The sequence below is a fragment of the Symphalangus syndactylus genome, chromosome 7 (assembly GCF_028878055.3).
Source record: "Symphalangus syndactylus isolate Jambi chromosome 7, NHGRI_mSymSyn1-v2.1_pri, whole genome shotgun sequence".
Lineage (NCBI taxonomy): Eukaryota > Metazoa > Chordata > Mammalia > Primates > Hylobatidae > Symphalangus > Symphalangus syndactylus.
This window is the reverse complement of record NC_072429.2, coordinates 52315505-52332919: the sequence shown is the minus strand read 5'-3', so window position 1 is coordinate 52332919 and position 17415 is coordinate 52315505. Positions and strand designations below refer to the sequence as shown.

Here is a 17415-nt window from a genome sequence, read left to right as displayed (position 1 = left end):
GTAAGGTTCTTCCTTTAGTCCTGATGTTTAAGGAGGCTACTGAGTAATCATAAGTGGAAGTCTACATCAAGTCTGTGATAAAATCCTCCCCCAATGGATGGATACATTCATAACAATGACACAATGTATTCATGTCAGGGAAAGCAATCTTGCACACCAGAAATTGTAACTTTACTCTAAATAATCATTACCAAACTTATTTGATATAATAATCACAATAAATAAAAGTTTATGATTAGCTGACAAATGCTCAATGATAAAAAAGATCACCTTGACTTTATCACCTGCTTTTCACGAAATGCCTCTCATTTTCTGGCAAACTTGGCCAGATTTGTGTTCCCACAGCACCTCATGGTCTGCCACAAAACCACTCATCAGAGCATGGTATTATTTAGGTTTATGTTAGGACAGTGCTGACTAAACTGTAATGATCCTGTGCCCTAACAGTGAAAACTTCTGAGCGTACACCACTAATATTAAGTATATGTACTTATAGATTATTATACTGAACTAACATTTACATGTTATACAACAAAGATAAAAACTGAAAATGTAAAAAATGAGATAAAAAATAATTTTAGATTCAAATTCTATTATTTTCTTTCTCTGCTAGAACAAATCAATCATCTCTTTCTACTCCCTGTGTTAAGTTCATCTCAGTCAGAAATCACTGTCTGAGGGCTTGAATCTCCTGGAAAACTGTAAGCTACCTGGAGGCAGAGATGCATATTATTTATTTTTGTATCACATATAATTAGTACATGGAGAAGGTCACTGAATAGGAGAAGATGAAGAAAATTATTTCCTCTTTAGGATATACAAAAGCATTGAAAAAATAAAGCATTCTAAAGCGCTGCTTACTAATCAAGATGAACAGAATGCATAGGATATAAAGCATACTGCATATAAAGCAATCTCCCCTCCTTGACATATACATGAATGGGCATGGGTGTCTATGTCTTATGAACATGTAATTTATTAGGCAGTATGCAAAGGGGTTACATTCTTTTTGGCAGAAGAATAGACATCCTGGGAGAATACAATAATCCACAATTAAACTGATTTAAAAAATTAACGTATGACTGCACATGACATCAAAACAATCTCAGGTATGTTAAAGAGTTAACCATTAAAAATAGGAACATGAAAAGAAGCAACTGAATTCTCATAAATTCTGTGAAGAGAAAGTAACTTTAAAAACACACATGCAAAAAAAATTCGATATAAAATGTAACATTTCTGCTTGTAAAAAAAAAAAACCTTTCATCAGAAAGAAAATTTTCAATATTATAACAAAGACAAGGACTTCAATAACTTAACTTTTTAAGGTGGATTAAAAGACAGATGTTATTTCCATTCTGTGATTACATCTGGTAAGAGCTGACAACAAAGAAATGTCCGAAAAAGAAACTACAAATTATTTAACGTATGTGAAGGTCAGATTTTACTTGTATCTGCAAAGCCATCATTAGGGTTCTTCTTCAATAAAATAGAAAACTATTAAGTGGTGAGTTTTGCTGTGTTCAGGGAAAAGCTTACTGTTTTCATTGCCTGCCAGCCCTTATGATTTCCCATTGTAATGGTTATCACAGTGAGTTTCGTTGGTGGTAGCTTTTTTTTTTTTTTTTTGGGCTAAATTGGTGAATCAAAAATATAGTAGAAATAAATAGCAGAAAGAAGGTACCTGAGATACTGGTGGCTTACTGAGGGTAAAGAGGAGGTGGCACTATCATGGAGGAGAGCAGTTTAGGGACATAAAATGTCCTGAATCAATATTGTATTTTTATTTTTCCTAATGATGCTACCTCTGAAAACAGATTCTATTTTTTTGAGACAGAGTCTTGCTGTCGCCCAGGCTGGAGTGCAATGGTGCGATCTCGGCTCACTGCAGCCTCTGCCTCCCAGGTTCAATCAATTCTCTTACTCAGGCTCCTGAGCAGCTGGAATTATAGGCGCCTACCACCATGCCTGACTTTTTTTTTTTTTTTTTTTTTTTTTTTTTTTTTTTTTTTTTAGTACTTTTAGTAGAGACGGGGTTTACCATGTTGGCCAGTCTGGTCTCGAATTCCTAACCTCAGGTGATCCGCCTGCCTTGACCTCCCAAAGTGCTGGAATCACAGGCATGAGCCACCATGCCCTGCCTAGTGAAGACAGATTCTTGACACCTTATGTCCATCCTGAGAAATTACTGAAAGAAATGAACCTCCCACACACAGAAGGCAAAAGGACAAGGCAGTCCTCGCAGGGCTCCTCAGTCCCCAGGCCATGGACTGGTATTGGTCCGTGGCCTGTTAGGAACCTAAGAGGAACTAGGTGCACAGCAGGAGGTGAACTGCCAGCCAGTGAGCATTATTGCCTGAGCTCTGCCTTGGAAGCAGTAGCTTCTCATAGGAGCACAAACCCTATTGTAAACTGTGCACGTGAGGGATCTAGGTTGCGCACTTTTTTTTTTTTTTTTTTTTTTTTTTTGAGATGGAGTTTCGCTCTTGTTGCCCAGCTTGCAGAGTAATGGCGCAATCTCGGCTCACTGCAACCTCTGCCTCCTGGGTTTAAGCGATTCTCCTGCCTCAGCCTCCCAAGTAGCTGGGATTATAGGCATGCGCCACCGCAACTGGCTAATTTTGTATTTTTAGTAGAGACAGGGTTTCTCCATGTTGGTCAGGCTGGTCTCGAACTCCCGACCTCAGGTGATCTGCCTGCCTCAGCCTCCCAAAGTGCTGGGATTACAGGTGTGAGCGACCACGCCCAGCCAGCATACTTCTTGTAAGAATCTAATGCCTGATGATCTGAAGTGGAACAGTTTCATCCTGAAATCATCCCCCTCCCCATCCAAGGAAATATTGTCTTCCATGAAACTGGTCCCTGGTGGCAAAAAGGTTGGCGGCCACTGCTCTAGAGGTCTAAAAACGGAGAACTAGGCCGGGCATGGTGGCTCATGCCTGTAATTCCAGCACTTTGCAGGGCCAAGGCAGGCAGATCACTTGAGGTCAGGAGTTCGAGACCAGCCTGGCCAACATGGCAAAACCCCATCTCTACTAAAAACACAAAAATTAGTTGGGCGTGGTGGCACAGGCCTATCAGCTACTTGGGAGGCTGAGACAAGGGAATCGCTCGAACCCAGGAGGTGGAGGTTGTAGTTAGCTGAGATCGTGCCACTGCACTCCAGCCTGGGAGACAGAGTGAGACTCCATCTGAAAAACAAGACAAAACAAAACAAAAACATAAAAACAGAGAACAGTTAGAGTAAACCCAGCCAATGATAAAGCCCATATACAGTATCATTCATTAACAGCTCATATTGACCAAGCACCTACCATGTGCTGGTGCTGTTTTAGGGGACAGGTAAATATTAGGGAATAGACAGACAAAAATTCCTGCCCTGGAGGCCTGACATTCCTGTGGTTTCCACGTCAGGTTCCCATATGTTTTAAAAGTAAGATTCTGGGGGCCAAAATTCCTATCTTACTCATATTTTTGTCACTAGCAATTAGCATCTACTCAGAGCATGAACAAGTGTACATCCGCAAGAAAGGCAATGCAACCATTACCAGTCTCGCTGACATCAAAGGGAAGGATGTGGGGGCCAGGGAGGGACGTGGGGGGCCAGGCTCTTTTGTCAAGTGCCAGGGACAACTAGAGCAAGGTTTAAAGGCTAGTGTCAGAATGGGTTTATGTCTGGGACATGTAAGCGTAATTCTTATCCAGACTTAGTTTAAGTATAGTTATTAAGTAAAATAAGTAATTTAAACTCATGATAGAAACATGAAACTAAACATTAAAATAGGAAACAAAGGGAAAATCACAATCTCCTCAGCTGACAACTATGAATGTTACCAGTGTCAATCAATCAAGGAGACTTTGGACTCAACTTGAACAAAATGCTTTATAATCCACATGAGTTCAGCCCTTGAGGACATAAAAAATAAATACTCAAGTTAGTGACAACGCATATATAGAGAGTGTTAAGGATGAGTATGTTAAGGATGAAAAGTGTTTAAGTATTATCAGAATTCCACAGGCAAAAAGTGTTCAAAATCATGGTTTTATTAATTTTTGTCCACATGCATCCCCGCCCTGCTCACCTGGCATCACCCAGATTTCCTTGCCCCTGGCTTGGGTTGGGTGTGCCCAGAGGGAGATGGGAGTGCAGAAGCCTTCACTGACCAGGTTAACCCTCCTGTGTGCTGCGGAGAACTTATTACCATCTTTCACTTACCAGATTGTATGGTGATTACTCATCAATCTCTCCCACGACATTCTCAAACAGAGGATGCAGTCTTGGCCCAGAGATTTTTTTAAAGTGTAAATTAAAAATTGGGGTGGGCAATAGAGTGAGACCCCGTCTCTACAAAAAATTAAAAAAATTAGCTGGCCTCCAGCTTGAGCCCAGGATGTCGAGGCTGCAGTGAGCCATGATCACGCCACTGCACTCCAGCCTGGCAACACTGTGAAACCCTGTCTCTTAGAAAAAAAAAACAGTTGGGTGGTTGGGAGTATACATTTGTCAAAACCGTACACATAAAATGTATGCACTGTATTACTGCATATAAGTTCTACCACAATAAGTCGATTTTTTAAAAAAAAACTGGGGCATTTTCACATATTCCATGATCTCTTAAATAATCAGAAGACTAGCTGTGTTCTTAAGTTGGCATCAATGGGCACAAGCCAGTTTGGTCATCCTGTTTCCTGCCTAACACCTTAGCCAGAACTAAGATCTAGGGAGAGAGCAGTTTTGAAGTAGAGATGGGGTAGGCAGACATAATTGCAGAACTGCCAGGGATAGGAAATGTCCAGGGGCAAACATGGCTTTCATTAACACCTGCAGACAATGATTCCCAAATCCATACATAAAGTCTGATTTCTCTCCTATACTTCAGACTCTTTTATGTAACTCTATACTAGACCTCTATATTAGGATGTCAAATACATTTAACACCACGGATCCAAAATGGTGCTCACTGTCTCTACAAGCCTTACCCCCAAAACTTGTTCCGCTCTACATTCCTCCTCTCATGGAAGACTTCCAGCTTCTACTCAACTGCCCAAACCAGTCTTCACTACTTCTGTTTCTTTCCCCCAAGTGCATTCACCACCACATCCTGTTCATTCTAATTCCCAAGAGAACTTGCAAACTATCCACATCCGTACTTCACCAAGGCCACTCTGCTCTCTTCCACGGAGCACTGAAGTAACTCCTGGCAGGTGTTCAGGCTTTTGGTCTTGATACGATTTATCTTCACACCACAGCCAGGATAATTTTTTAAAGTTTCCTGCTTCCTCTCTGTAGCTCCCCATTCATTCACTAGTCAGACCAAGGCTGTCCCTGCCCACGTGGAGCCCACGTGGAGCTCAGTGTAAATGCCAGCAGTCGAGGTTTCAAGTGACCTGGCCCTTGCTTGGGCTTCTCCAGCCTCTCTCTCAACAACCACCCAGTTCTCTAGCTGTTGCACTCTGAAACACAGCCAGATTCAGAAACTTGATGGAGCTAAGATCTCATTCTTGTGAAGGAAGTCTGTGATTTTCAGTCAACGCAGTAACTTCAGAAGTATGTGAAAGTAAATCAAAAGGAATTTTCTTATGATTTTCACCTGAAATCAATGTCAACCTCTTACCTTAGGTTCCTTTAAGTAACAGTGCATGGCCTGAGTAACATCCGCAGCGTGGACTGCGTTATGGTAAGGATTTTGACTGTGGTAATCTTCTTGAATCATAACTGCATCAAAGAAAGAGATTCCGATTTTATTGTAAATGAGCAACATATACAAGGACAAAAACTGTGATAATTATGAGTTACCCACTCATACTTTTCATGTAGCTATCAGCTAAAATCGTGCTGATTCGGGCAGATGATAATCACCTCACAACTCACATGTATACCAAAAGAATCAATATCAATTTGACTCTCTATGCGATCATGGAAGAACAGACTAGGCTTCAAACAGACACAGCTCCAGCTGTGCCCCCTGCCATCAACCTACTTGATGGTCCTAGCAGCATAACACACAAATCCAGTGGTCTCAAAGGAAAGCGAGCCTACCTGTGGTGGGGAAACACAATCGCCAAATGAGTGGGACAGACCATCGGAATTCTGCACTTGCTTCCGTCCCATCCTTTAAAATAGCCTTTCGATACCCTTGGTTAATAGGGTTTTTTTTGAGACAGGATCTCACTTTGTTGCCCAGGCTGGAGTGCAGTGACACGATCATGGCTCACTGCAGCCCTGACCTCCTGGGCTCAAGTAATCCTCCCACCTCAGCCTCCCAGGTAGTTGGAACCACAGGTGCATGCCACCATGCCTGGCTCATTTTTCTGTATTTTTTGTAAAGACAGGATCTTGCCATGTTGCCCAGGCTGGTTTCAAACCCCTGGGCTCAAGGAGTCCACCTGCCTTGGCCTCCCAAAGTGCTAGCATTACAGGTGTGAGCCACTGTGCCCCACCTAATAAGCTATTTTTGTATGTGGTTATTTATTTTTGAGATGGAGTCTCACTCTGTCACCCAGGCTGGAGTGCAACAGCATGATCTCAGCTAACTGTGCAATGCCCACCTCCCAAGTTCAAGTGATTCTCCTGCCTCAGCCACCCGAGTAGCTGGAATTACAGGCACCTGCCATCATGCTCAGTTAATTTTTGTATTTTTGTCACAATGGGGTTTCACCATGTTGGCCAGGCTGGTCTTGAACAAAGTGCTGGGATTACAGGTGTAAGCCACCACGCCCGGCCATATGTGTTTTATAATTTATATTTTAGTATAGTAGTCCCCTCATATTCTTAGGAGATATGTTCCAAGACCCCCAGTGGATGCCTGAAACCACAGATAGTACCAAACCCTATTTATACTATGTTTTTCCTATACAAACACACCTACAATAATGCACAATTTATAAGTTAGTCACAGTAAGAAATTAACAATAATTAAAATAAAATAGAACAATTTTAACAATATGCCAGCATCACAACTCTTGCGCTTTGGGGCCATTATGAAGTAAAATAATGGTGATGAACACAAGCACTGTGATACCAACACGGCTGATCTGATAACCAACACGGTTCAGGATGCAATGAGATTTCATCATGCTGCTCAGAATGGTGTGCAATTCAAAACTTATGAATTGTTTACTTCTGGAATTGTCCATTTAATATTTTCAGACTACAGTTGACCACGGGTAACCGAAACCACAGAAAGCAAAACCAGAGATAAAGGGGGACTACTGTACAGTATTTCAGGCATACTACTTATAATTAATACACATTAAAAAGTTTCTCAAGGCCAGCTGCACTGCCTCACACCTGTAATTCCAGCACTTTGGGAGGCCGAGCCTGGAGGATTCCTTGAGGCCAGGAGTCTGAGACCAGCCTGGGCCATTAGCAAGACCTTGTCCCTACTAAAAATAAAAATGTAGCCTGGTGTGGTGGTGCACACCTATATTCCTAGCTACTCAGGAGGCTGAGGTGGGAGGATCGCATGAGCCGAGAGGTTGAGGCTGCAGTGAGCCATGATTGTGCCACTGCACTCAAGCCTAGGTGACAGAGCAAGATTCTCCAAGATAAAAAGCTTCTCAAAAGCCCTATGTAATAAATTTATCTGTTTTCTTTTTTTTTTTTTTTTTGCCAGAGTTCTAAGTAGAAGTCTGAAGTCTGAGTTAATATTTCTAGCTCTTCATTTGGCTGTACATTCTTGGTATTGAGGCTTTTTTTTTTTTTTTTTTTCTGAGATGGAGTCTCGCCCTGTTGCCCAGGCTGGAGTGCAGTGGCGTGATCTCGGCTCACTGCAACCTCCGCCTCCCAGGTTCAAGTGATTCTCCTGCCTCAGCCTGGATGAGGTGGGAGGCTGCCTGGAGCTTGGGAAGTTGAGGTTGCAGTGAGCCATGATCATGCCACTGCATTCCAGCCTCAGCAATATAGTGAGACCCTGTCTCAAACAAACAAACTAACTAAAAACACCTGAGTTATTATTTTCTCAATTCTCCCAAGGACAGTATAGAGCCGAAGCCATTCCAAATACATTGCACAGAAGATAACCCATTGAAGCCAATGGATTCCTTATGGCTTTAAGGCTTAATTCTCTCATAAACCTGTTCTAGTGGCTTCCACATTAGCGGCAACAGGATGAGGGGAGAAACAGCCAAGTATTCATATGAACAATGTGCAAAGTGGGATATGCATGTTTATAATTGCCAGTATAGCTACTGGGGCTACTCACACTATTTTAATTATAAACTTGAGAATTTACTACAAAATTATATCTGTAGAGTCACACAGGCTTCTGTTTACCTAGATAAAGCAGTTGCAGATTAGCAAAAATGGTTATATGAATTATTATTATTTTTGAGACAGAGTCTCATTCTGTTGCCCAGGCTGGAGTACAGTGGTGCGATCTCGGCTCACTCTCTCTCTCTCAATCTCACCTCTGCCTCCTGGGTTCAAGTAATTCTCCTGCCTCAGCCTCCCGAGTAGCTGGGATTACAGGCACATGCCTCCACGCCTGACTAATTTTTGTATTTTTAGTAGAGACGGGGTTTCACCATGTTGGCCAGGATGGTTTCGAACTCCTGGTCTCAAGTGATCCAACTGCCTCAGCCTCCCAAAGTGCTGGGATTACAGGCGTGAGCCACCATGCCCAGCATGTATGAAATATTAAATGTCTCCACCAGCAACATCTTAACTTCCTTATTTTATAGTTCCACAGTTTTACCATTTTCCTACAGTAATAAATTACTTCCTGAATAATTTGTAATTTCTCTCTACTTAAAATTGAAAGATTTTAAAAAGGATATCAAATCAATGTGATGGTCTCTCACTATTAAGTATAGGCATACCAGTGAGATATTTAGTGTTAAGTTCCAGACCACTAAAATAAAGTGAATATTGCAATATAGCAAGTCAAAATTTCGGGTTTCCCAGTGTCTATAAAAGCTATGTTTACACTATAGTCTATTAGGTGTACAATAGCATTATGTCTTTAAAAAAACCCGACGTATACACCTTAATTTAAAAGACTTTATTGCTATAAAATGCTAATTATTACGTGAACCTTCATTAAGTTGTAATCTTTTTGCTGTAAATAAGCAAAGTTGTATATAACCAAAAATAAATTACAAATTAAGCTATCTCTTGATCTGGGCACTATATGAAATATCACAATGAGGGTCAGAAAATGAGACCCCAATATATGCTGCTTTGGACTTCAAACTCAGAGCAGCAAATGCAGGAAAGGACGTTCTCTGAAGTTCTCCTGTCCATCTAAAGGACAGACAAAGACTACCAGGAATCATGAATTCCTTCCTCAGGTAGAACCAACCAGGAGAAATTGGTACATATTACAAGAAGGAAGACTAGAGTTGATATCTTGTGCCTCAGCCTCCTGAGCAGCTGGGATTACAGGCGTGCGCCACCACGCCTGGCTAATTTTTTTGTATTTTTAGTAGAGATGGGGTATTTGCCATGTTGGGCAAGCTGGTCTCCAACTCGTGGCCTCACGTGATCCACCGGCCTCAGCCTCCCAAAGTGCTGGGATTACAGGTGTGAGCCACCACACCTGGCCCCAAATAATTTTTTTTTTTTTTTTTTTTTGAGACGGAGTCTCACTCTGTCGCCCAGGCTGGAGTGCAGTGGCGCGATCTCGGCTCACTGCAAGCTCTGCCTCTCGGGTTCACGCCATTCTCCTGCCTCAGCCTCTCCGAGTAGCTGGGACTACAGGCACCCGCCACCACGCCCGGCTAATTTTTTTGTATTTTCGTAGAGACGGGGTTTCACTGTGGTCGCGATCTCCTGACCTCGTGATCCGCCCGCCTCGGCCTCCCAAAGTGCTGGGATTACAAGCATGAGCCACCACGCCCGGCCCCAAATAATCTTTAACGCCTACTGTCAAAGAGATTTTAGGGGTCAGAAAAAGAAGAAACCTAACTGAAATATACCTGATCTTTTAAAGTTTTAACCTTCAAAAATCTAGTAAAGTACAGAAATTGTGTCATCTTTGTCAGCAATCTGTGGCCAATGTAAGAAACACTGCAAAATGAAATCAAGTATTCACGATTTCCTGTATCTATGGCTCTGTGACTTTGCAGCCTTTGCACCAGCAGGTGTAGTGCATCCCTGGTCTGACTTGCTGTGGCCACTTGCTGCAGAAGTGAAGGTGGGCTGATTCTGAACCCAGGGCTCCAGAGGCCTGGGGACATCAGCTCTCTTGGAAACCGGCCACTACTGTTCGAACAAGCTCAGCTAATTGTAAAATAAATAATTCTTTTTTGTTTTTAATGTAAATCTATTATGGTGCCAAACTCCTCCGCTTCTTTTAAATTTAACTGAAGACTATGTAGAGCCGAGATGGGTCAGGCCTGGGTATCCTATCTGAGGGCTCTACAAAACCAACATGCAGCCCACCTGTTGCTGTCTGCAGGTGCACAAATGAGTTCACCCAGACCAAAAGAAGCATTTAACAGCCCCACAGATGCAAGAGCTAAATAACTGCGTGTTGTTTTAAGCCACTAATTTTGGCTGGTTTGTTATAGAGCAATAGCTAACCGATATAACTGAGATAAAATTTAAACAGGTTCTTGTATAAATGTAAATCTTGTTACCGTTAATGGGTTAGAATCACTTACCTAAAAATCTACGAAGTTTCATCATATCTAAATGGAAGTACTCAATTAATCCATGAAGACTAAATAAATGAAAGGTTAAGCTTACTAGACTATTTCCTAAAAAGAAAGAAGAAACATTACATTAGTAGGAAATACAAGTCAACACAATTATATTATGCTTTGAAATATGGATTTTAATATAAAACATGGAAAGAGTAATAATTCCCACTTTTTGTCTATCAAAAATATGCATCTCACCAGTTATGAACTTTATATGTCACATCTTTGTTTCATTGTAAGAAAAATTTAATTTTTGTTGTTTTACTTTTCCACAACCAAAGAACTGAAAACTAGACATTTTCCAATAGATTAATTTTTTAAAGACATCAAAATAATTAGAATAGACAATAGAAAACTTTAAAAATTGTCCCACATAGTAACCTAACTCAGTGTGGCTGCACTTGACCTCCCTCCTGACATTGCCTCTGCCATCTTGCTTTCACTGAAACAGACTGCCCCAGAGCAGACTTCCTCGGCTGCAGCCTTGTTAGATGGAGAATGTGTCTATTCTCATCCATACAGGGTTAGGAGGGGGCATCAATGACCTCAAGATCATCAGGATTAAAAACTCTGAACTCAGCCACTTGCTTTTCCAGAGTAGCTGCAGAAAATCTGAGAGTTGCTTGCGGGGTGGGGAGGGAGAATCACAAAACTAGGCAGAATATCACCATAAACTCATAGTCAACACTGCCCAGCAATCATATTGTTTTTCCAGTGAAATCACTCTTTCACTTTTTAAAATGCCTATTTTCAAAGCCTTTTATGCTCTTCTTAAACTTTCAACATACTTACTTCCCATCCACCCCCTCATTCTCCACAGCCTCATATGTCACAGAAATAATACAAGCCCTCGAGTTTCCTTTTCTTTCTTTTTTGAGATGGAGTCTGGCACTGTCACCCGGGCTGGAGTGCAATGGTGCGATCTTGGCTCACTGCAACCTCCACCTCCTGAGTTCAAGCAATTCTCCTGCCTCAGCCTCCTGAGTAGCAGGGATTACAGGCACCCGCCACCAAGCCCGGCTAATTTTTTGTATTTTTAGTAGAGACAGGGTTTCACTTTGTTGGTCAGGTTGGTCTCGAACTCCTGATCTTGTGATTCGCCTGCCTCGGCCTCCCAAAGTGCTGGGATTACAGGCGTGAGCCACCACGCCTGGCCAAGTTTCCCTTTCTTTCAAAAGCCAACCCATCCACACCTCCTCAGAGATATTCCTTGTTCTATCAGGTACACCTATCCCCACCCCACCCCACCAATCTCTCTTTTCTATATTATCTCAATAAGCATCAGCATTCAGACATGCTCTAGATTCTCTCATCTCCGAAACAATAAAGAATCACAGCCTCTCCTGGCCCCCTCCAGTTTCACCTGCTCCATCCCCCTACAGAGCCGAGTTTTTGGAAAGAGCTGCTACACGCGATGGGGACTGTCTTCGTCCTCAACGTCCACTCCTTTGTCACTAACAAGTGGAGTCACACCAAGAATAGTAATTAAATTTGGAAAAACTACCATTTTTATGATGTTTCGTTTTCCCTTCCATGGTGTAACTCTCCATTTTTTATACCTCCTATTATATTTCTCGGTTTTGTAAACTTCCATAGGACACATATACTATATTATTTTAACAATTAAATAGACCACGTTTTAAATAGGCTACATTTTAAAAAGTCTACTTTAAGTAGACTACATCCTTCACACAGACTCATAAATTACTGCCAACATTCAGATAATGCAATAAAATACACGATTCTAGTATTCCATAGTCTACGATGACTCTTACAAAAATGTATAAAAGACACACTAGTCCCAAATTGAAAATTTATAATAATAATATTTATGAAGGATAATAAAGGACTGTTTGGTTAACCTTGTTATCTAAAACTGGCTAACCAACTGCCAACAAAAGACCACAGCTGATGAAAAAGTACATTAATTGGAGCATTATTTGCATGAGCAATGACAGAAAAGATGTGGCAGGCCAAAAGAGACTATTTTTAAAAACTACCTGACGTATCACCTTCATGTGGAAAGAAAAAAACATTTCAAATCTTACATTTTAAATAAATTAAATATTAAAATGTGTTCAGGTCCTGATACGCTCTGTTGGTACAAACACGAGTCCATGTGGTGTGGAGCCATTTCTGAAGAAGTGAACAACGTGTCTGTTACTATTGCTGTAACAACCATCTTCGAGTATATAAATATTTTAGAATGTTTATTCATTCTCTGTATATTTAGATTATCATAAGGTTCTCTCCAAATTGTTTTTCAAATGTAACAAATTACCCATTTCTAGTACATAGAGTAAGTTTTAAGAAAGCTACAATCTAATGGGAAAATACCCTCTTTTGGAATTCAGGCAAAGTGCAGTGAAGAAACACATGTAATGTCCCCACCAAAGGAATCTGACAAGAACCAGTCTCTTAAAGTGTACTACCCATATGTAATTGAAAAGCTGCATGCAAGATACCAACTGAGGATTATAATACCAGTGAGTAAGAACAGAAGTCAACAAAATATTTCAAAACAAGAGATGCTCAGTTGTGTTAAACAAAAACCAGGCACAAAAGAACTTTTTAAAAAATGGAAATGGAAACAAACACTTTCTTGAAAAAGAAAATTGTATTTTCAGAAAAGCTACCCTCATAAAAATATATCAAAAGATAGAACTGCCTATGGAAGAGTGGTCCTCAATCATTTTTAGAAGGTGATCCCAGATGGGATCTGGCTGGAAGGAGTAGGCCACCCTGACAACGCAGGCCTGGCAGCTAGTGTCCTCATAAACCAGGTGGCTTTACGAGTGACAAGCTTTTGCTATGTTGCATCACTTAACTCCCTCAATCCTACAAAAGGAACTCCAAATGCATCTACAGACAATAACTACTTCCCTCCTTGTAGCAGACAAGCTGGGGACCATTTGTCTTGGCACAAATCACTGCATTTTGCTTCCTCCTCTGCCTTCCTGTTCTTCCCCCAATATCATCTGGGAAATTAACAGCATAAGAAACACAAGAAAGCATTGGATCAATAAGCAAGAAGGGAAAACTATACACTTGGATACCATGAATGTATGTTATCCAGAATTCATTTCAGGTGAAGCAGTTTTAAAAGGAAAGCCATTCTCATTATATAATATAAGCTAAATGAATTTTCTTCTGCCCATTTGTTCCCCAATAATGTCTCTTTAAGTAGAAAATTCCTGAGCTTTTGAATAGCTGTAGTTAACTGAATGTATAAATCTCCACCTCTAAAATCAAAGGTGGGTAGCTAACCATGAGTGGTTTCTACTAAACCCTAATGATCTGGAATGAACCCTAAGGGGAAACTATTTAGCCACCCTGTCCACAAATCCCATTCAAGGAATGAGGTGATCAAAAGGAAAGCGAAGTGCTTAGTTAACTACTGTGGACCGCTGGCTATTTCTTCTGCCCATCCAGTGCACTGCTGAGCTCACGCCGCTTTCATCACCATGCCCCCAACTAGCAGAGTATGTACTTTTTAAAAATAAAATTTAGAGAAGAACAATCAACTATTTCAATGAGTGACAAGTGTCCCAGTAGACTAATAATAGGCTATGAGCTGTGAGAGTTTATGTAAGGCTAAACCTTGAAAGTGTTAAGGGTGGCATTGTTTCATCTATGTTTGTCTTGAGATAATACCTAAAGTAATATTTGTGTTAAGTTAGGAAAGGGGAATTTCCCTGAGCAAGAAGAAGGTGGGCCACCTGATATTTCACTACCTATATTTTCAAAAAGGAGAAGGGCCAAGGGAAGGCTAACTGTGTAAATGATATCAGAGTCTTTCCTGTGTGTACAGGCCAAGGTGGGGGCAGGGAGAAGAACAGAACACTTAATCACCAAGGGCAAAGGAAAAGTAGAAGAGAGATAGCAAAGAGGAGGAATAAAAAGGCAGGGAGGCAGGAGGGTGGCTCTGCTGATAAAGGCAAACTTCACTGTCTTCACAATTTTGCCTAAGATCAGTCCAGTTTATTTTCTGTCAACAGTGCATAAGCAAACAGAAGGTACAGACACAGGTATTTCCACTAGGCATTGCCATACAGCTTACAGAGAATAATGGAGTGATACTAAAAGACCTACATTGATTCTCAAGAAAAATAAAGTTGTAATTTGCTTGTTCATTTTACGTATTTGGCATCCTTATCAAAGGAGCTTCATTCCAAAGCAATAAGAAAAAGCAGGTGATTTCAAAGTACAGCAGTGATTTCATTGTTCTAAAGTCAGCACTGACTTCCTCTCAGTGCACTTTCTGCTCTGGGGCAAAACATTAATTGAACTGCTTTTTTTTTTTTTTTTTAGACAGAGTCTCGCTCTATTGCCCAGGCTTGAATGCAATGGCGTGATCTCAGCTCACTGCAACCTCCACTTCCCAGATTCAAGCAATTCTCCTGCCTCAGTCTCCCAAGTAGCTAGGATTAGAGACATGCACCACCACGCCCAGCCAATTTTTGTATTTTTAGTAGAGACGGGGTTTTGCCATGTTGGCCAGGCTGGTCTTAAACTCCTGACCTCATGTGATCCACCAGCCTTGGCCTGCCAAAGTGCGGGGATTACAGGCATGAGCCACCACGCCCGGCCTAGTTGAACTGCTTTTTACCAGTGAATAAGAACACAAATCAACAAAACATTTCAAATAAGAGATGCTTAGTTGTGTCAAAAAAAAAAAAAAAAAAAAAAAAACAGGCATGAAGGAACTTTTTAAAAAATGGAAATGGAAATGAACACTTTCTTGATAAAGGAAATTGTATTTCTAGAAAAGCTACCCAAATAAAAATATACTAAAAGGTAGAACTGCCTAAGGTTTAGTGGTCCTCAATTGTACCACCAATAATTACGCCCACAATTTTATCCTAAATAAGAGTGATTCCCTGTTCCTTTTCCTACAGAACATGTTCCTGTCCCCAAAGAGAATAAGAAAACATGACCCCTCCATCCAGAACCAAACTAAACTCAGGAGTGGTTAGAATCACCTGCGGGCATTTTTCCCCAAACCACCCATACTCTGTAGATTCTGGTGAGACCTCCTAAAGAAGCTACAGCTCTTCCCCATTCCCTATCTGAAAGCAAGGAACCACTGCTGTTAGTGAGGAAACAGGCACGCAACATCAGATGTCATTGTAAATGGCCACAATCTAAAACAAACCAAAAAGAAAAATAAAAAACATGAGATAATAATGTTTACTTTGGGTTATTATTAATAACAGCAGCAGCAATTGCCAACCAATCAGCCAAGTCATGATGATGATGATAATAATGATGATTTCTGATTACTTTTAAGGACAATAATCAAAACATAAAATTATGAGATTGATTCTGTAGGCTTTTAGAAAAGTCACTTAAAAAGAGAAAAAGTGATGCTCCCTGATACGGTTTGGCTGTGTCCCCAGCCAAATCTCACCTTGAATTGTAGTTCCCATAATTCCCATGTGTTGTGGGACGGACCCGGTGGGAGACAATTGAATCACGGAGGTGCTTTCCCACACACTGTTCTTGTGGTAATGGATAAGCCTAACGAGATCTGATGATTTCATAAGGGGTTTCCCCTTTTACTTGGCTCTCATCTCTCTTGCCTGCCGACATGTAAGATGTGTGTTTCACCTTCCACCATGATTGTGAGGCCTCCCCAGCCACATGGAACTATGAGTCCACTAAACCTCTTTTTCTTTATCAATTACCCAGTCTAGGGTATGTCTTTATCAGCAGCGTGAAAACGGACTAATACACTCTCTTCCAGCAGAGGGCTCACAACCTTAGTACAGTAAATGAAAGCAACGCACCAGTGGCTGCACCATCAATGCAGTAACCTAGACTACATTAACTTGAGCAAGTCAAATTCTTCACTTACCATTTGTTAGTCTATCAAATAGAAAGATATCAAAATTCCAATTTCCAACTTTTTCCAGCATACACTGAAATGAAAACCAAACATTTCTACTGTAATTTAATTTCAATAACATTGTCTTTTGGAGATATTCCACAGAGAAGTTAAAGAAAATGTAAAGTGATTGATTTACTTTAAAAAATACAAGTATCATTTTTCTTTTAATCATGACTTTTTCAACTGGCTCCAAAAAAATGCCAGAGGGATAAACTCCATTTGAAAAATGAAACATTATTTTGTTTTTTAATTAATGAATGCACAGGAAGGTTATGTTTCCCAGCTTATTGCTACAGTCTCGCAAACCTTTAAGAATTCTAGTATCACTTAACATCACAGAAGTGTGGTTCAAATGTTGTACGGTTTAGAAACTAAATTGCAAACAATCTAATAAAAATAAGTGACACTACTGAGTATTTACTATATTCCAGGTACTGTTATAAGTTACTTTACTCACTCTTTTACTACTCAGAACAACACTATCAGACGTTGTTTTCTTTTTTCTTTGAGACAGGGTCTCACACTCGCTGTCACCAAGGCTGGAGTGCAGTGGCACAAACAACACGGCTTACTGCAGCCTCGACCTCCTGGGCTCAAGCAATCCTCCTGTCTCAGCCTTCCGAGAAGCTGGGACTACAAGCGTGTGTTACCACACCTGGCTAATATTTTTTTTTTTTGTAGAGACAAGGTCTCACCATGCTGCCCAGGCTGGTCTCAAACTCCTGGGCTCAAGCAATTCTCCCACCTTGGCCTCCCAACGTGCTAGGATTACAGGCATGAGCCACTGCACCCGGCCCAGGCATTGTTTTCAATTCTCATTTTAGGGACGTAGAAACAAGCAAAAAATAACTAACTTGCTCAGCTATAAAGTGATAGAGCTG

At 40.9% G+C, this 17415-nt stretch overlaps 2 protein-coding genes across 8 annotated transcripts in view; one reads left to right on the top strand and one right to left on the bottom strand.

Annotated features, from left to right (window-relative positions):
- PDE7A (phosphodiesterase 7A) overlaps positions 1-17415 on the bottom strand; it is a 128250-nt gene that overhangs the window by 13424 nt on the left and 97411 nt on the right. For all 4 annotated transcript variants that reach the window (XR_010121871.1, XM_055286210.2, XM_063643260.1 and 1 more), the window contains 3 exons: positions 16502-16565; positions 10606-10701; positions 5616-5716 (listed from right to left, as the gene is read on the bottom strand). Coding sequence is in view for 3 of the 4 variants with exons in the window: in XM_055286210.2 (XP_055142185.1) it covers positions 5616-5716; positions 10606-10701; positions 16502-16565 (261 nt within the window). In the remaining variant the exon portion in view is untranslated. The remainder of the gene's footprint in view (positions 1-5615; positions 5717-10605; positions 10702-16501; positions 16566-17415) is intronic.
- Positions 1-17415, top strand: part of MTFR1 (mitochondrial fission regulator 1) — a 141744-nt gene that overhangs the window by 89157 nt on the left and 35172 nt on the right. For 2 of the 4 annotated variants that reach the window (XM_055286213.2, XM_055286212.2), the window contains exon 8: positions 12999-13265. The exons of the other annotated variants lie outside the window; for them this stretch is intronic. In XM_055286213.2, the coding sequence (XP_055142188.1) occupies positions 12999-13250 (252 nt within the window). In that variant the 3' untranslated portion in view covers positions 13251-13265. Of the gene's footprint in view, positions 1-12998; positions 13266-17415 lie in introns of those variants that run through there. 4 annotated transcript variants of the gene reach the window in all.